Source organism: Malaclemys terrapin, chromosome 2 (assembly GCF_027887155.1).
Source record: "Malaclemys terrapin pileata isolate rMalTer1 chromosome 2, rMalTer1.hap1, whole genome shotgun sequence".
NCBI lineage: Eukaryota > Metazoa > Chordata > Testudines > Emydidae > Malaclemys > Malaclemys terrapin.
Genome location: NC_071506.1, coordinates 215,592,309 through 215,612,936, shown reverse-complemented (window position 1 = coordinate 215,612,936; position 20,628 = coordinate 215,592,309). Strand labels below are relative to the sequence as shown.

The window sequence follows — 20,628 nt, the reverse complement described above, 5'->3', positions numbered from 1 at the left end:
TCCCTACCCTCCAGCGTATCTACCACTCCTCCCAGTTTAGTGTCATCTGCAAACTTGCTGAGAGTGCAGTCCACACCATCCTCCAGATCATTAATGAAGATATTGAACAAAACCGGCCCCAGGACCGACTCTTGGGGCACTCCACTTGAAACCGTCTGCCAACTAGACATGGAGCCGTTGATCACTACCTGTTGAGCCCGACAATCTAGCCAGCTTTCTATCCACCTTATAGTCCATTCATCCAGCCCATACTACTTTAACTTGCTGTCAAGAATACTGTGGGACACTATCAAAAGCTTTGCTAAAGTCAAGGAATAACACATTCACTGCTTTCTCCTCATCCACAGAGCCAGTTATCTCCTCATAGAAGGCAATTAGGTTAGTCAGGCATGACTTGCCCTTGGTGAACCCATGCTGACTGTTCCTGATCATTTTCCTCTCCTCTAAGTGCTTCAGAATTGATTCCTTTAAGACCTTTCAAGCCCTGAAGAAAGACACTTTATTATATACTTCATTATGGACGCCGCCCTCTTCCCAAAACACAGAACCTGAATTGTGCTATATTTGGTATATAGAATCAGAGTATCAGGGTTGGAAGGGACCTCAGGAGGTCATCTAGTCCAATCCCCTGCTCAAAGCAGGACCAATCCCCAGACAGATTTTTGCCCCAGATCCCTAAATGGCCCCCCGTCAAGGATTGAACTCACAACCCTGGGTTTAGCAGGCCAATGCTCAAACCACTGAGCTATCCCTCCCGCCCAGGGGTTCTCAAACTGGGGGTCAGGACTCTTCACGGGGCTGTGAGGTTATTATATGGGGGTAGCCAGCTGTCAGCCTGCACCCCAAACCCCACTTTGCATCCAGCATTTATAATGGTGTTAAATATATATAAAAAAAGTGTTTTTAATTTATAAGGGGAGGGTTGGACTCAGAGGCTTGTTATGTGAAAGGGGTCACCAGTAAAACAGTTTGAGAACCACTGCTGCTCCTGATGTTGATACACCAGCAAGTTATAGCCAGTAATGTACCAACTGTCTCATATGGACAGTATCAGTCATCATGGTATTTGCTACTGTCTTTTTGCAGACATCTGTATGTCCAAATGTAACATTTGGAAACATGATATGCAAGGCAAAAAGGAAATAAAGTTATTTTTGTAGAACAGAATATTTACATATCTGCAGGTTTTTAGTGTAGATTATGGAGAAAAAAACACCTAGATGTTAAAGAGTTAACTGACTAGGATTTAGACTGACAAGGACCAACATCCAGTTTTTGGTTACACATGACAAAATTTAGATCAGATTTTTCATTTGTGCACTTCATAAAATAGTCACATAATCTGAGTCCATTTAGTGTAATTCTTCATTTCGCCACAAAATAAAACAGGGATTTGAATAGCAAGAATACCAGATGTCAGGAATAACTATCTGTATGGACAAGAAAGTTGTATGGTGCTCATTTAACTAGTACCTGCCATTATTGACTTTGATTTTTCATCATTATAAATTCAGGGTTTATTAGTCTTAAATTTCACATGCTTTTCCTTCCAAACAGGAGGATTATTCATAGTTTTAGACCATCAATTCTGAGGGTATGTAGAAGAAAATGAAATACAGTACTAGCTCAAGCTAAGGTCACCTGAAGTCAGGCAACAGAATTAGTTAAGCTTTAAATCAGGGGGTAGGCAAACTATGGCCCGTTTTAAGCAGGCCCGCAAGCTCCCATTGGGGAGCGAGGTCTGGGGCTTGCCCTGCTCTGGCGCTCCAGCTGGGGTGCTGAGTCAGGGGCCGCAAAACACAGCTCCTGGAAGCCGCGGCATGGTTCCTCTCCAGCCGGGGGCCATTCCACGTGGCACGGCCCCGCTCCTATACACTCCAATGGGAACTGCAGGGGCGGTGCCTGTGGATGGGGCAGCATGCAGAGCCACCTGGTTGCACCTCCGCGTAGAAGCCAGAGAAGGAACATACCTCAAGTGGCTCCCAGAAGCAGTGGCAAGCGCCGCTCAGAGCCTGCACCCTGAGCTTCTCCCCACACCCAACCCCCTGCCCCAACTCTGATCCCCCTCCTGCTCTCCAAACACCTCATCCCAGCCCAGAGCACTCTCCTACACCCCAAGCTCACCCCCAGAGCCCGCACCCCCAACCCTAATTTTGTGAGCATTCATGGCCCGCCATACATTTTCTATTCCCCGATGGGGCCCGCAGGCCAAAAAGTTTGCCCACCCCTGCTTTAAATGAAGAGTTCAGGAATTAGCAACTCTGGCTCTGTAACTTGGTTCAGAATCATCCCCTCCCATGGTAAAACCTACCAGAGACAGCTCTAGGGAAAGGAAATCTCAACCATACACACACCTATTCAGCAGCATAGTTAGTTTCTACATCCCTGTTGAATCAGCCACAAGGCCTGTTCTCATACCCATCAAATTCCCAGGGATTCATCAGCAAAGCACTACAGAAGCCATGTTCCCAAGGCCTTAACCTAGCAGTGGCTGCCTCTGGGACCAAGAGATAAAGGTTTGGTGGAGAGAAAAAAAGAAAAACTGATCACACCCGGGGCTGTATTAATTTCCCTGGGAATTTCCACAGGGTCAGGAGAGGACAGTAGTACTCTGCAGCAACACTGTTCCTTCTCCTGCTTGAATCATGGTAAGAAGTGCACAATCCAAATCATGGATTTTGGCAAATTATTCTTTGCCTTTACATTATCTTGTGTGACTGTGTACAAATACAAAATGTTTGTTTGAAGCGCCCATTTGAGATCACAGAACAAATCAGATCAAGGCAGAGTCCTTATCCATATTAAAAATAAGCTAAGTCAACAGTGACTTTTCAGTATCTTATTTGAGGAAGAGGAAGGGCTGCCTTTTTTAAAAAAAAGTTCATGTTTTAAGTTGTCTATTTTAAATTTACATATTAAAGTTGAAAAATAGTACTTGTGTACTGAAAGGGGCTATCAATGTTAATCTCTGCTTTCTTCTACAACTGTAAGAACAAACTGCTTTCTGGGATTTGGCTCTCACCAAGTAATTCATATCAGTGAAAAGACATCTGATGCAGGTATTGTTACATGAAGCTGAATTTATACTAGACTGAGAGACTGCTTGATAGATGACTTTTTCCACTGACAGAAGTAATAATAGATCAACCAGAAATAAGTTTAATTCATATAGCTGTATTTTTATGCATGATCAGGTCTGAGCAGATGAAGCAGACCCTAATTTTATTTCTAGCAATTGTTTTGCCACCCATCATAGCACACTGGTTCAATCTCTAGGATCAGGGAGAAACCATCACTACTGAAATGGACATCAAGTGAGATCTGGTTGTCATATTACAACGATTTAAACAAACATGTTAAATTGTTGAAGTACAGGAAGTATCAAAACTCATGTGACTGAGTTTGAGAAAGAGCTGTTGATCAAAGGTTTTCAAAGCTTCTGCAGAGGTTTTCAAGATTGTGGTGTGTTGATGTAACACTCATCTTAAGATCAGCTGCTTTGATCAGGCGCTTTTGTTGAGGCAGAAGTCAGCACCCCCTTCTCAGCATTTTTTTTTCTGAAAAGTGGTTGGCAGCTTGACAAAGTTTTGGACAACACTAACCTTCCCACACTGACCAATATCCTCACGCCTCAATCTCAGGAGTTCAACCACCACACAATCTTATTTTTGATCATGAAAATTATTCTGCTCAAAAAAGTATTTGGTATTTATAAAGGCAGGCCAAGAATGGACATCTGGCCTGCCAGAACATTTTATTACATGCATCCATAGGCAGCTGGTGAAAACAGTCTTTGGGGAGGACTGAGCAGGAGTGTAGCCATGGGTAATGCCTGAGCACCAGGCAGTGTTTAAAGTAAGGGGGATTGCAGGGGATATGGATTGGAGCCTGGGACTGAGCAGATGCCCATGCACAAGGTCACTCTTCAGCCCAATCACCTCTCCAGGGGGAAGGGCTCCTCCACCCCACACCACACCACCCAGCTGCCTTCCCATTGGCTCCCAGCTCCCACAGCCATTATGAATGTGGCCAGCGCCACTACTTTCTCCCTGTCCCCTGGGTAGGTGTGTGAACCTCTGCCAATGGGCAGTCAGTAACCAGAGCTGGCTGGCAGAACATTGCAGTCTCTTCCCTGCTGGAAAGACAGAGGGGCAGCTGGGTCAAATCTGTGTAGCAATGTAACCTGGCGCAGGGGATCCTGCTGCTCCTGGGCTCTGCCTCTGCTCCTCCATGGACACAGGCTCTAACACGTGTTGAGTCCCTGTGCCAGGCTCCACTTCAACACAGGCTTTGACTCCTTCTGCACCACCCAGCTCTGATTACTCCTACCCCATTGGTGGAAGTGTGCCCAGCCCCCAGGCACTGTTCAGAAAATGTCATCTCAGTAATCAGGTTATGGCCGAGAGCCAGTCAGCCAATAGGGAGGCAGTAACTGGAGCTGGAGGCTGCAGGGTGGAGTTAGAGCCTGTGTTAATGGGGAAATGGAGATGAGTGGTATGAGGCAGCGGCAGCTTTACTGAAAGACTGCACCCCTTAGGGACCCAGCTCAAATCTTTAAAAAGAACTTTTTCTGTATGACCCACCAAAAGGATTTTAGTGGATTTTTTTTTTGACCCTCTACTACCTTAAAATTGCCCATCCCTGACGCAGACGCTCAAACATGTCTAGTCATAGTCAACAGTAGGGCTCAGTTGAGGGAGAATCATGGCTAGGAAAAACAATTTACTTTAAGGTAATGTGGTATCCACACATTTCCATAGACCACCCTCCTTCTCCGATACTAATGTGCCCTATTCTAGATGGGCACCACATCAATAAATATGGTTCTTAGAGATGTGTCCATATAGATTCCACTCATGGTACACCTGCAAAGCAACTCGGAATAATTTTAGCCTGGAGTGTCCATTGGGGCCAGACCTATGTCCTACATGTCCTCATGCTCCCCCCTCCCCCAACTACACACACACACCCTCTCTAGGGCTAAAGGGAGCACACACCCAGTTGTCACTTAGCTCTTTCATCAACAAAGAATCCTAGAGAAGTAGGACTCCCTAGTATTAGGCCATGGAATCCATGTGGACACCACATCTTGAAAAACCACTTCCTTGAATGATTTCAGTCTAGCTGAGACTTTCTTGCCATGGAACAAAATGTTCTGAACTTCAGCTGAATGGCTTCTATCCATGGAGATCAGTCAGCCACCGTCCAGGCTGTCAGATGTAACAATACTGGGTCTGGCTGTAGGATGCAACTGTATTCTGTGACACTATGTGGGGCAGGGTAGGCAAAAGTAATCCGGGGCTGTGTTCAGTGGGTCACCAGATCCAAATGCCAGAACGGTCTAGTCCACACTAGCACTATCATGATCAATCTAACATCTCACCTCAGTTTCATCAGGATCCTCAGCATTATGGGAATTGGAGGGGAGGGGGGGAGAAGGAGAAGAGGCATACATCAGTCCCGACGTCCAGGGGATAAACCACTCTGACAGGGAACGCTAGACTGGCATCCCCTCTAGAACAGAGCACTTGGCATTTCTTGTTCTAGGCTGTGGCAAACAGAGCTAATGGATATCCCCCCTTGCATAAGATGCTTTACAATACTGCATCCTTGATTTACCACTCATGGTTGTCTGAGATTACCTGCTAGCAAGTTTTGAAACCTTGGAAGATGCAGAACCAGCTGTGTGCTCCAGTGACAAATACACTAAGCCCAGAGCCAAATGGCTTCCTGACAGAGTTGGGATGACCTGGCTCCTTGTCTGTTGACATAATACATAGCTGTGGGGGTGCCTGTCATAATTTGGATTATGGAGCCCAACAGTAGAGGCAGGAATCCTTTTGCAGGCCAAATAGATGGCTCCTTGTTTCAAGATATTTATGTGCCCATGAATTTCTTGAGGTGACCATTAGCCCTGTGTCTGAAGGTGAACTAGATGACATGCACACACAATCCCTTAGTGGAGGCATCTGTCACCAGAGTTTGGTAGGTAAAGCTGCAGAGAAGGGTACCCATAAAGGGGTGAGTTTTCCACCAGTTTAATGGTGAGAGGACTTCTTGCAGGACCATGGCCAAACAGGGTTTGCAGACACTGATTTCAATCATGCTTGCAATAAGGGTAAGCAAAGTCTGAAACTGAATCAACAGTGCATGAGAATATATGTCAGAGGTGTCTGAAGTATGCTCTTTATATCTCTGGATGAGCCAGAAGCTGGTTGATGAAATCCACTATGATTTGGAATCTTTCTTGTGGAAGATAAGCAATCGCTGACCTGGAAACTAATACAGCTACTATGAACTTTCTGCTAGGAGTTGGAATAAGTGCGGATTTCTCTGTCTTTGAGGCCCTCTGCAGCAATTAGTAAAAATATTCTTATAAAATCAACTGGCAATCTAAAAATTAACTAGTCACTAACATTAACTGCAGAGTTGTACAGAAGCAGGCAGACATTCGCAAGGGTTTTGTCCCACTGCCACCAGATAGTAAGAAAGCGGAGGCACAGCTGGGATCATTGCACCCTTTACACCCTCATAGGACCTCTAAGGTGCAGGCACAGCCTCAATGGACACAAGAATCAGATTTCAAGCGCATAGGACACATTCCCATCAAAAGTGCAATCCACATGAACAATCCTCAAAGAGCAAAGATTTGAATGCCTGCATTAACATTTACAATTGTGTTCGTTAACTTGATTTCCGTAAAATATAACCAAAAATCATATTCTAGACAAACATTCTAACTTTTTTTGAAGGAACTACTATACTATAAGATCTGGCTGTAAAAATATAAGAGACTTGGAAAGAGTGCTTTAACCCAGATCATCCCAGGCTACCATTGCATACTGGCTGAAAGGAGGGGGGAGTACTACCACCCCAGGGGTGGGGAGGCAGGTGGGATGTAGTCCCACCCAACTCCACCAAATCCCAGCCCAGGGCCCTAACAGTGGTGAAGTGGTCCACAACTGGGTCAGCAGGGATCCACCCACAACATGCTGACCTTGTATCAGGCCAGCTTCCAACCAGACTGTTGCCTGGTTTCTCTGGGCTGCTTCCTAATCTCCCCCTCGGGTGTAGCTGTGTCTGTCATCTCGGGGAGTTCTGGCCAGTCCGCAAGCAGCAGCTCCTCAGCATCTCAGCAAGCTGGCAGTCCGCAGAGATCCGTCTAGTCCTCAGGTGGCAGACCCAGCAACTCCTCAGCATCTTAGTCGGCCAGCGGTCCTGGGAGGCAGTCCTGGCAGCTCCTCTGCAGGCTCCAGCAGCAGGCAGCATGCATCTGTTGTCTCCTGTGGTGTCTGCATCACCACTGAGCTTCAGGGCCTGCCTTTTGTACTTCCCCTTCTTGTCCCGCCCTTCCGCTTCCAGTGGGGCAGACATGGCTCTCCTGGTTCAGCCCACCAGGGACGTGTTGTGGTCCCTCTCTGTCACTCTCTGAGGGAGGCATGTCACTCTCCTCGCTACAGCATGCTAGCGCATATACACTGGACCCTCACTAGAACGCATGTCTATATAGCGCGAATTTGCATTTAACGTGGTCACGGCCATGGATCCCAAATTTAATTATTATTAATCATACTAATTAATAATTAAATTATTAAATGCAATTCATTTTAACGCGGTCCCCACATGGATCCCAAATCCCATGTTCTAGCGAGGGTCCGGTGTATCTCTACCTAAGCTGGAAATTACACCTCCAGCTGCAGTGTAGACATACCCACTGTGGAATGGAATTTTAAATTCATTTTTCATAGAAGAGATTGCAGTTCTAGAAAGAATCCAAAGTTGGTATACTAATTAACAGTAGAAGCAGCATGTTTGAATCCTAACATTTATTATTTCTGTAGCATACACCAGTAGGTGCTCATAATATGAAGGCTCTTTTGGGCAGTAAACTTGCTTGCCTGACACAGTTTTTCCCACAGTACAACCCTAAGTAGATCTTCTCCTTACCTATGGAAGAGACTAAATAGTGATGGAATTCAGCAACTTTTTTTTTCCTTTGGGGTGAACTAAAAGGAAAAACACATTTTTAAAAAGCCCATTACACAAGTAAGCCTTGACAAAAGTACCAAAATGGCTCCATCTATCGGATAGGATACATGATTGCATATTTACACAATAATTTGAGACATCTGAATAGAGAAATTATAAATTCCATAACTGACTTTTTAAATCTGAATATTTGCTGTTGTTCATAATACTTCCCATACACTCTCACAAGTATGAGAGACATTTGATAGGTTGTGTAATGTTTTTGGAGAGTTGTTGCACCTTCCCTGAAGATAACTTTTTTAAAAACCTCAGCAATAATGATGCTACAACTGTAACGACAGCACAGGAATAATATTAACTGCAATAATTTTATACGTTGCTTTTGTAGGAAGATTTTTAGCACTACAGAAGCACTCAGCAATTAAATGAAGCCAAACATGATAAGTCAGAAGCTTCAAGAAAGGTAATGCATTCTCTTACATGCCATCTTAAAATGAGGCAAGGTACTGAACAGGCATAGAGAGCAAAGTAATTCAGCTGTACACATTCTCAAATCTGCTCTGCCAATCATTCACTGCCGCAGCTCATCTCTTCTCTTCCGTAGATTAATACACAACTCCATCCCAGAGGCTGAAGCTTACTTCTAAAACTTAGATCAACATAGCTACGTCATTCAGGGCTATGAAAAAAAATTCATGCCATGTACATAGGTCAAACTAACCCCCACAGTAGAGACAGCTAGCACATCTCAAGGCAGTGGCTTTACTACAACTTGGGGGGGGAAAAAACCTTCTGTCACCGTATCAAGTGTCTAATTGCAACGCTGCAGCTCTGCCACAGAAGTACTTATAGTATAGACATATGCTAAAAATCTGACAATTTTGCAAGCACAGAATTTGCATTTAAGAAAAGTTTTAAGATTTTCCTTAGTCTCTAGGTAGAGAAGCCCCAGACTTTCTAGATTCTGCCAAATTAGGCAGAGGTAATATAGAGAGGTGTAAAGTTAAGTATAAAATATACCACAGTAATAAAGTCGCTGTTTTTCAATGGGACTTATTCACTTATGAACAAATGATATTCTCACTTTTCCATCTAAATCCCTGGATGGACAGTAACTCAAAGCAAGAGGTGGGTCAGCACATAGGCAGTTTGCAAACTCAGTTATTAAAGGTCCTATGCACTCCAAAGCTCCAAGTTAACCACCAGTTATGCAATTCAGATGTTCACCCTACCAAGCTATATGGATCAGCAACTTTGCCTGTTTGTAGTGCTTTTATAAATCAAGAGATTAATAGGAGCTTCATATGGATCAAGCTGTTTTTAACAGTTGAGCTCATATTGCTATCTCAAAACATTAGCCTGAGTCCTAGCTTATTTTGAAGAAGCAGATTAAGAATTATTTCCAAACTTGCATAATTATACAATAGGATACTTGTGTATTGCTGATGTATTTTTGAAAGACCTATTAAAAACATACCCTAACACTGAAAAAAGCTATACATCTAGACTGTACCAATCACTTATTGTGCATAGTAACTCAGTATTTACAACAATACACACAGATAACTATGTTGAAACCAAGCTAGAACTTGGTAACAAAAAAAACCTTCGTTAACACAGTTAAACCTCCCAGCCTGGGTAGACAGATTCATGATAGATGGGCTTGAGCTAGCACACTAAAAATAGTTGAGTGGACATTGCATCTCTGGCGGAGACTTAGGCAAGTCACCCAAGCTCAAGTCTGGGTGGCTAGCCCAAATCACCACCAGAGCAGCAACATCCACATCGCTACGCTTATCATACTAGCTCGAGCTCCGCTGGCATGAATGTGTCTACTCAGGCTGGGGGAGACACTCCCAGCTGCAGTGTAGACATACAGTTGGAGTTAATCAAGACTTATGTCATGCAATACCTTTTAAGGAGAAAATGACACTATATGTCATTAACAGCAAAAATGTTTTTAAATAAATAAAATAAATATTTAGAGGTGAGAAATAACAGACCTCAACCCTATTGTCCCTCTGCACGGCCACCTGGAAAGATGCACTAAGAACACTGCACGCATCACCGAGGAAACAGGAAGGGGACTTTTAAATTTGCAAAGGAATGTACGGGGAGGGGCTGACGGTTGGTCACCTGAGGGCAGGGAAGTAGAGTTCAAACCAATGGCCAAAGAGGTGCGAACAGGAGGCCAATCGCAGTGCTGTAATCACCACAGTGTCTACACTAGCACAGCAGCCCCAGCGCAGAAAGCTCTACGCCTCTCGTCGAGGTGGGTTTTTTAGAGCGCTGCATCTGTGCAGTTCCTGCACACTAAGTGGCTTGGCAGTGTGTACACCTCGGGAGTTACAGCGCTCAAAGCTGCTTTACTGCGCACAAACTTGTCAGTATAGATGGGGCCTATATCCAGAACTGGCCTAATCTGATGACACTTTGTTAACAAAATAGATGGCACTGTCACAGCCAAAGTTTTCAATATTGGTTTTAAGAGAAATGTTGAACACATGCTGAGTACCCTGAAGCCTATTTCTGTAGTCTTGAACAAAATGCAGGGAAATTGCTGTTTTATTGCTGATGCTGTTGAAATTGACGGAACGGAGTGAGATCTTAAAAAGAGAAATATGCAATGACCGAGTTAAATTACAAGCATTAAAAAAAATGAATGGGACAAGCACTGTCTCCAGCTCATTTTCTTGCAAATATCTCAATACTCGGTACCAGGGTCAAACCTTAACTGCTGAAGAAGAGGAGCTGGCTATGACATGGACATCCAGCAATCATCCCTCCATAATGCAAACTATAATGAACTTCAGAGCGAAGGATGAACCATTCAAGAAATATATGTTTGCTGATGATGTTTTAAAGAAAGTCACACCAGTGAACTGGTGGAAGTCACTTAAGCACTTGGATTCAGAGACTGTTGAAGTGATAATCTCACTTTTAACAGCAGTAGCTTCTTCTGCCAATGCAGAAAGAATATTTTCTTCCTTTGGACTAATTCATTCCAAATTGAGAAATTGTTTGGGACTTGAAAAAGTAGGAAAGCTTGTTTTTCTTTTACAAATTATGAACAAAGAGGAAAATGAAAGTGAAGACAACTGAGTTAGCTGCAGAAGCCAATATTTAAGTTTCTCACGTTGGCCTGGCTGACAGTCAATTTACTTTTTGTTTGTTTTTTTAAAAGATATTTCATTTAATTATTTTAGTTAAAAACAATTTTAACAAAAACAAACCTGATTTTAAAAAACTTGGATATTTAACTACATTCAAAAATTAATATGCTTGTTTTGTTAAAATATTATATGTTTGCTGTTGAAGAAAAAATATCCACAATACATAACATTGTTGTTTTAGTTAAATACAACAACTTAAATGTCTGTCTGGTGATGTTCTCCTCCTAATACAGCATGGCATGAAAAACCTACAAATATTAATGATTAACCTGTTGAATTGGAGATATTTATGAAGTCATTTGGACCCGGTGAACTATCTGCTTCAATTCCCTTTGGTAAATGAAATAACCAAACAATCATTCATTTTCTGATATAGCTGTAAAACTGATCTGAAAAGTTTTCAAAATAAATCACTTTTAAAATGTATAGTAATGTATACCTTCTAAAAAATGAAACCTACATCTATCTCGGAGTTGTGAAGAATATGTATTAAGGTTATAACAATCAACAAGAATGCACTTTTCTGTAGAAATCCATGATTAAATCGGGTCAGGAAGCTGACTAGTGATTTAAATCAAATCCACCCTGCTCAGGGCTGGGAGTGTGTGGAGCTGCCCCCAGGATTGGCCTGCTCTGGCACTGCAGTGGGAGGGTGGAGGGGAAAACCAGTGCTCGGGGGTTCAGCCCCACAAAGAGGGACACGGAGGCTCAGGATTTCAGCCCCACGGCAGTGGATGTCTGGGTTCAGGCTCTGGGTTTCAGCTGCGGGGTCCTGCGGCCCCCCTGAAAGGGCTTGCAGACTCCTATGGGACCATGGACCTCAAGTTGAGAACCACTGCACTACAGTATATACAAAAGAGGAGCCCTTCCCCCTGCAAAAAAACCCTGATTTTTTGACATCTGCATAGAACTCAAAAATTGCCAAAACCAAATCCCAATAAATGAAACTAACCCCCCACCCCAGCCATAAATTATTTTAAAAGGTAACTGTTTCAGTAACTAAATACTATAAATCAAGATTATACATCAAAAGCAGGGATACAAAATTGCCAGAACCGCTTCAAAATGAGATAATCCAGCTGAAATCTTGAGTTTGAGCTCATATATTCCAATAAACTTAATATCAGAGTCACTTTCCAAGAACAATCAAGATATGCAGTTAGACATACCAATAGAAGTTACTTTCTAGAATAGAGACTGATGAAGATGATTGGAAGGAAGAACAACCAAAGAAAGTACATTTGATTAGTTAAGACAATGATATGAAATAGTTATGTCATTTCTAGCAACATACTGACATTTAGTAGCATTTTTGTCACATGTATAATTAAATTGGTCAACTACCCCAATTTTCGTTATTGTGTGACCCTCCCAAGCCCTTAAAATCTTTGTCACAGGCTTCAAGATTTATAATCCCAGTGGTTTCTTTTTCATCAAAAATATGTAAATAAAAATAAAAAACTAAAAGGAAGTCTTGAAAAATGTCAGTCCATATTACAGAGGTTCAGTGAAATAATCTATAAGCCTGTGTCCAATGTAAACACAGCCTTCAGAAATCTGGAGTTGTTCTAGCAACAGGATCCAACATTGGAAAAGGACTCACCCACCCCCCATGTCACCTCCAAAGCTATTGTTCAAAGAGTAGTAACCAACCATGCACCCACTACAGAAGATCTGCAGACACGCCAATAAAATCAGGTGAGGCATATTACTGCAGTATTTTAAATCAAGTAAACCAGAGAATCCTCAAACTCACTCTCTGTCCCCCAACAAGAACACTTTCAATCCCAACATCTTCCACAGCAGGGTATGGGAAGGGAACAGATTCAGCAAAAACAAAAATAAGTTCAATAGCTTACAGGGCGTGGGAGAGGAAACAAAGCCATTGGACTCTATGCCCCCTACATTCTTAGGCTTAAAAGACCAGAAGGGCACCCCCTTAGAACACCAAAGGGCACCCCCTAACTAATGCAGAAGATCTTCAAACTCAAGTAGCCACCATAATGAAGCCACACTGCTCAGTCCTAGGAGATGTGGTTAAGATATCACCTAAATAACTGCAAGCATCTTTAAGTAGAATGTTACTGAGGTCATTTTCCCCAGAATTGACATAAGCATCAAGGGACATGAGACTCTTGTGAGGAGCCCACAGAGACTGCTAGCGGCTGCCCAGCTATGGGCCATGATCAAAAGTTATTGATATAGAAAAATAACCCACCCCAACACAAAATGAGATAGTGAATGAGTGTGAAGAAGAGTTTTTGTTAGTTTAAATCAGCAAGATGCACATGGTCTCAGCCCTCAAATGCTGAGAGACTATACAGATGAACTTTGGCCTCAAGTTGGTCCAGCCACCAAAGAAATGCTTACTGGTAACTGCTGCCGCCAAAAAAAAATGGGAAAATGCACACGCATATCTGAGTTCCGTGATATTTGTTTGACTACCCAGAGAATCTAAAACTGTCCTCAACAAGGAGGGATTTGCTCTTCCAGTATATATGTATACAGACAGCATGTACAATAAAACCAGAATATTGATCAGACCCAGTATGGCAATTCTTGCACTCATAGGAGTGTTCCTCTCAAGCTCCTTAAGGTGAAATAGAGACAGCTCTTTAGAAGACAGCTGCATTCTTGCCTCTTTATTTTAGTATAAGACAAGTATTTTCCTCCCTTCCACAAATTCTCTGTGTAGACACTCCCTGACACTCTGGCCTCAAACATAACCAGACCTCACCTCCTATCTCACTAACAGATTCTCCAATAACAGTAGATCTTCAGAGCCATAAAGTAAGAAAATTCTGCACAGATTTCTAGAACTTTTATTCAGTGCCTGCACCTGTCCCCCATTCAATTTTCCACCTGAGTCTCACTCTGTACTGGGGGGGGAGGAGGAGAGTAATCTAAACATACTAGAATGTTGAAGGAAAAGCATCCCTCTCCATGAGAACATTCTTTAACAGTACATTTGCCAGTAGCAAAAGAAGTAAGGGTGTCCACCTTACAATAAACCTTTGTGACCTGAACTTTTATATAGCCCACAGTTTCTTAAAGAGACAGGAAATCTGCTAGTTAAGGTTCCCTGCCAGAGAACAATATATCAGAAGGATACCTACCTAACAGCCCAAGTAAGTTTCTTTGGGAAGCCAGCTGTGACAATTCAGACAAGACTCCCCACTTTCTGCCATCTCACACACAAAAAGTGGAAAGCCTCTCAATAGGCAAATGAGAATTACTAGTATAATTTAATCTTTTCCATAATATGACATGCTTTTCTATAACTTTATAATTTTGCATCCAGTGCAACAGTTAGGTCAACTTAAACCCCACTGTAGATACAGCTAGGCTGACGGAAAAATTCTTCCATCAAACCTAGCCACCCTTCCCACCTTAGAGAGGAAGATTAACTAAATATCAACAGGAAAAAACCCTCCACTGAGGCAGGAAGTGTCTACACTACAATGCTATAGTGCAGGCCTGCACAACATGCGGCCCACGTGGGCTCACTGTACGGCCCGTGGGGGTTGAGTAGGTGGGCTCACTGTGCGGCCCATGGGGGGGGTGAGTAGGCAAATGGGCAGACAGTTGCAGGGAGTGAGTCGGTGAGCCGGGGGAGGGGGAGCTGAGGAGGCGAGCGGCAAATCGATGGCTGACCTGTTCTACTGATCTGGTCTGGCTCCCATCCCCTTTCCCAGGGCCAGCTCCAGGCACCAGCAAAACAAGCAGGTGCTTGGGGCGGCACATTTCTAGGGGCAGCATTCTGGCACCGGCCATCATAGGCGCCGACTCTGGGGCATGGGGAAATAGTACCCCCGCCGCCCCAGCTTGCCTCCGCTCCGCCTGCTCCCCTGAGAGCGCCACCGCCACTCCGCTTCTCCCCCATCCCTCCCAGGCTTGCCGCGTGCGGAACAGCTGTTTCATGCAGCAAGGCTGGGAGGGAGGACAAGCCGAGCGGCGGGGCACTTGGGGGAGGCGGCGGTGGTGGAGCGGAGGTGAGCTGGAGCAGGGAGTGGTTCCTCTACCCCCCCACACTCCCGTTACTTCCTGCACCCCCCCCACCCTAGCTCACCTCTGCTCCACCTGCTCCCCTAAACGAGCTGCCGCTCCGCTTCTCTCCCCTCCCTTCCAGGCTTGCCGCACGCAAAACCGCTATTTCGTGCAGCAAGGCTGGGAGGGAGGGAGGGAGAAGCCGAGCGGCGGGCACTCGGAGGAGGCGACGGTGGTGGAGCAAAGGTGAGCTGGAGCGGTTCCTCTATCCCCCGTTACTTCCTGTTTTCCCCGACCCTAGCTCACCTCTGCTCTGCCTGCTCCCCTGAACGCACCACTGTTCCACTTCTCCGCCCTCCCTCGCCTGAAGCGGAGCAGCAGCACACCAGGGGGAGCAGGCAGAGCGTAGGTGAGCTAGGGCGGGAGGTCACGGGGGGAGGCAGGGCTGGGGACCTGGAGAAGGGATTCAGAAGGGGTGGAGTTGCGGCGGGGCCGGGGGCAGAGGGGCACGAAAAAAAAAGGGGGGCGGCCAAAAATTTTTTTGCTTGGAGCAGCAAAAATCCTAGAGCCGGCCCTGCCCTCTCCAAGTGTTGCAGCTGTCTGGAGGTGCCTGCCTTCCACACCTTCCTCATTCACACCTCATTCATTCAACATGGCAATTGATTACAAAGTGGGGGGGGGGGGAAGGGAAGATCTTATTCTACTTCTAGCAAAAAGACATTTTTCTTTTACCTTAATTATACTACCTTTGGGGCTGGCTATAACAAATTACCGAGGTTCAATACTGCTGTTTCGGTGGGGTTATGCTGGGAAAGGAGGGTTTGTTTCCGCGGGGCAGGTGGCGCTAGGGGAAAGGGGGGGTGTTTCGGCAGCGCTGGGGGGGGTTGTTTTTGTGGGGCGGGTGGCACGGTGTTGTGTTTTGGGTGGCGCTGGGGCGGGGTTGGTGGCTCTTGGAGGTTTTCAGCCCTCAGCTGTTTTCTTTGGAGTAATATGGCCCTCGCCACGTTATGAGTTGTGCAGGCCTGCTACAATGGCACAGCTACAGCGCTGTGGCTGTACTACTGTAGTGTAGACATGATCACAGCTGATACCAAAAAAAAAAAAAGTGCTTTTGCTGGTATAGCTTACACCATTTCACTGACCAAAATAAGCTATACCAGCTAAAGCACTTTTATACTAGCATTATTAAGTCTATACTGTGACTTTTACTGGTATAGAATTATCCCAAGAAGAGACATACCCCTAACCAACCTTGCTATACCAGCAAAAGTTTCTAGTGTACACCTGGTCCAAGAGCCATTTAGCTTGCCTGTGGGTCAGCACATCATCCATGCTCACCTGCTTACTTGTCACTTACTTCACCACAACTCCTTGTTCTTGCCTTTAAGGACATGTATAACTTAGCTTCTGCCTACCTTTTTGCTAGTCTCTTTCACATACTCCCTCACCTTTTCACTCTGCTTAACTTACACAAACATCCTCTGCACACTCTTCTCTCCCCGTTGCCCCATATGTCTGGAACCCCTTCTTTACTCTGTCTCACAGAAGAAACAAAACACCAGGCAGTCTCCTTACTCAAAAATCCTCAAGTCTACTACTAGCAAGCTCTGTGCCCAGGAAGCCCTGTCTTTCTGCTTCCTCTCCAGGTCATGTTCACAAGCCCTCTCCTGGTTTTCTGTTTCCAATATCCTAGCCCAATACATTTGCAACCTACAAAGCTTCTCAAACCACCTGGTTTAGCACTAACCTGTGCCACTGTAGAACTTGCAGTGTAGACATACGCTTAAGAAAAAGTTGTGTTCTTAACTCCTGTTAAGCCACTGCATGTTAGCTAACAGGAGTTAAGAACACCTTTTTTTCTTAATTGAAGAAGACAAAGCCATATAAAAAGAGATGCACATTTCTTTATGCTGGACTCTCATTGGGGAGATATTATACCAATTTCTTAAACCAAAGTTGACCTGCAACACAAATGACAGGAATCCAGGGAAAATACAACATTCATAGACCTCTGAACCATATAAAGTTATTGACACTGTTGTAATACCATGAGAAATAGGTAAGTATATTGACAGCAAAATAGCACTTCACTTATTCCAATATTTATAAAAAGTGACTAGAGTTATTTCTTAAGTGGTAAGGAAGAATACCTGAATAGAATAAAGATGTCCAAGTTTCTTTCGGGAAACAGAACATTACATCGGTTGGAAACCACATATCTCTCCTCTTTTGATACTAAGAGAATATTGCTATGCAATACCTACTTGGAAAAGGCATTAAAAGAGGAATAAGGACAAAGAGGCTTATTAATAAAACCCTGAAATTGAGTCATCTAAAAGGGAGGGAGGGGTAGAGAGATGGGAAATTGCAACTATGAAGCCACATGTATTTTTCAGTAGCAGAGGAAGTAAGGGAACACATGTCTGCCTCACTTCACCACCAACCACGAAAGGAAATGAACCAAATCAATTTAGTTTTATCCTTCCCTCACAGACACTGGCGAGACACACCTGACTGGGAATCATATCCATCACCTGACCCGAGTATAAGGCTGAGCAACATGAGAACAAGAGGAAAAATAAAATAATCTTTAGTTACCATGTGTGCACACTTCTCTTCCCTCCTCTCCTCTCCCCGCCCCCTCCCCCCCGACTCGGCAGAAGGACAGCAGCCGCCTTAAGAAAAGGGAAAAGCGGATCACCCCTTGCCCTCCCAGCGGGTGCATTAGCCCTACCATGGTTTCACCACAGTGAGGGATGGGAGATACTGATCCTGTCCCTTACCCTCTTATACAAGAACATGGGCTGCAGGGGCCTGAAACGAGTATCACAGAGACAAAGCTGGAACAAAGGAACCAGCTCGCCCCACTCTACCACAGCCTCCCCCGTCCCACACCGCCGGCTACACAAAAGCCAGCGGGGGGCACGGGGGAGGGCGCAGCTGCCACACACGGCGCAGGCAGGGCTACGGGAGGGGGAAGATCGGCTGCTCGCCCAGAGCCCCCAGCGCGCGCACACGCACCAGACGCGCCGGCAGCGGGGCTGGGGCCGCGGCGGGTGAGGCCAGGAGGGCACCTCAGGAGCGCGCAGCCCCGGGGGGCGGGGGCACTTGTGCGCGAAGAGCCCTCACATCACAGCCGTTACCGGGCGGGGGGGGGGGGGGCGGTTCTGCCGCCGCCTCAGCCACTCGGGTACCCGGCGGCGCCGCTTCCGTGTTCCTGCCCGGCGGGGGGGGGGACAACATCCTCCCCGCCCGGCCGCCGGGACAAAGGGCCGGGCCCGCGCCCCCTCCCCGGCCAGGCCGGCTGCTCCGCTCACACAAAGCGGGCAGGGCTCGGCCCGTTACCGTGGTGAGTAGCGGTCTCATCTGCTCGCCCGCCCGCTCCTCCTCCATGGCGCCCCGGCGGCGCCCGCCCGTCTGCCGGCAGAGAGGCGCGCGTGGAAAGGGGGTCGCCGCTGGCTCCGCGCTGTGGGCGACCGAGCGAGACGAAGGAAGCGCCACTGCCGAGCCGAGGACGAGGCTACATTAACTCTCCGCCACACACTCCCCCGCCCCCGCCTCCTTTCTCTAGCAAAGCCCCGCCCCTCACCCCGATTGGCAGCGTCTCCCGCTAATCGGAGCGAGAAGGCAGCTCCGCCCCTGTCCCAAAGCAACAAGAGGGGGCGATACGAGGCGGCAGGGGGCGGAGGAAACCCAGGGCACGAGCTGGCAGGGACCTGTCTACCTCTCCTTAGGAGAGACCTCAGCAGCCGGGTCAGGGCCCCTTCTCCCCTCCCCTGGTGAAAGCCATTCACCTCAGAGAAGCAGCAGCACAAAGCTGGGAGGGGACTGGGAGAAGAAGCAGTTTGCACTAAAGCATTTGACGTTTCCTGCCCATTGTCCCCCCCATAGTGAGACAGTGGCAGGGTTGGCATCATGTGCCCATTTGGGCTGCAGCAGGTTGCGAGGGACGCAAAGGAGGCACAAGTTCAGAGTCAGCGCTAAGCATAACCAGACTTAAGCAATTGCTTAGGGCCCTGAGCAGCTCAAGGAGGGCCCCGTTTGCTTTTTTAGTATGTGTTGTGTGGGAGGCCGGAGGACCCCAAAAATATTCCAGGTTCAGGCCCTCAATGGGCTTGCACTGCCTCTGCACACATTGTCAGGAAAGGTATATACAAAAGGGAGGTGGAGGGTTAAGCACATGTGAGAGCATCAAGATGGACCCATTACATGATGCTGGAATGTAAGATTTCTGCAGGCCCTCTAAGAGCAATCAGATACTGGGTGGCAGAACTGCATAAGCTATATTTTTTGTTTTAGCTTATAGCCTGGAGCCCTAGGCTGAAGAGTTTGGCTGATGTAGTAACCCTACAGAAAAAAAACAACAAGTATGTTATTTTGATAAGCAATGTGTCTAGGTAATTATCCAGGGTGGGTGTGATGTTGTAAAATAGTAGCAAGATATGTCAATGCAAGCTTTTTGACTCCATGTCTAAACAGCCTTTTGTGCGAGTGAAAAGAGCACAAAAATTGTACTTAAATTGTCAATACACATTTGAAAGAAAAAATACTAATAAAGTGGTATTTAAACAATTTTAAAAGATAAAAGCAAATTTTAGTCAGGCAAAAGGTTTAACAGTGTCATCAATTTATTTCAAGAGAAAAATAAATTTTACTCATACAAATAATTTGTTTGACACAAATTACTAGTAAGGCTCATTACTTAAGAATGTTGGCCTTATGTTTTGTATTGATAGAGGTCAGGTATACTGTTGCATGGTAATAGTAAAACACTAATAGCCAATGGACTCCCTCTCAGCTATGGGAAACATGACAGTGTACGTGTGTCTAGTCTTTTTCAATAGATTTGTTATGTGCTACATGTCTAAATGGGAATCATCTGTAGTCTCACACTCATCTAGATCCACATGAGCAACCATATGATGAGAAGAGTACTCACCACCATTGCACAAGCAAGGCTGTGTACATGCCCTGCTCTGTCTTGAACAACTGCAGTTGAGCTCACTCTTGCCTTTTTACACCCACATGTAATAAGTTCCAGCAGGGCTTCAAGGGCAAGTGTCTGTGTCATTAGTGTTGGAGAAATGTGTCCATCCTTGTCGTGATGCCTGCCATTTCCAACTAGGGAAGGGATGTCAGGCTGAGTTTCTATGGCATGGTTCAAGATACGGGTGGTTGGATGGGGCAGGGGTCCCAAGGAGGCCGTCAGGAATGAGACGAGGGGATGGATGGGGCAGAGGTCCCAGAGGGGGCAGCTAGGAGGTGGGGGCCGGTACATGACACCCTCCACTAACCAGCCCTCCATACAATTTATGAAACCTGATGCGGCCCTGTAAGTTTATGTGGACTCACCCCTGCGGCGCCTCCTGCTGGTTGTCTCGGGAATTAGCTCTCCAACCATCGGAGCGCCCTCTGCAGGCCAGTGATCCACCTTACCGCTGGCCCCTTGTCCCTCCCAGGATCCTGGTGCCCATTTCTC

General features: G+C 45.8%; 1 protein-coding gene across 10 annotated transcripts in view; it reads right to left on the bottom strand.

The window, feature by feature from the left end:
* Positions 1–18,688, bottom strand: part of SLC4A7 (solute carrier family 4 member 7) — a 162,616-nt gene extending 143,928 nt beyond the window's left edge. For all 10 annotated transcript variants that reach the window (XM_054019935.1, XM_054019924.1, XM_054019929.1 and 7 more), the window contains exon 1: positions 18,495–18,688. In XM_054019935.1, the coding sequence (XP_053875910.1) occupies positions 18,495–18,542 (48 nt within the window). In that variant the 5' untranslated portion in view covers positions 18,543–18,688. The remainder of the gene's footprint in view (positions 1–18,494) is intronic.
* Between the last annotated feature and the right edge of the window lie 1,940 nt (positions 18,689–20,628).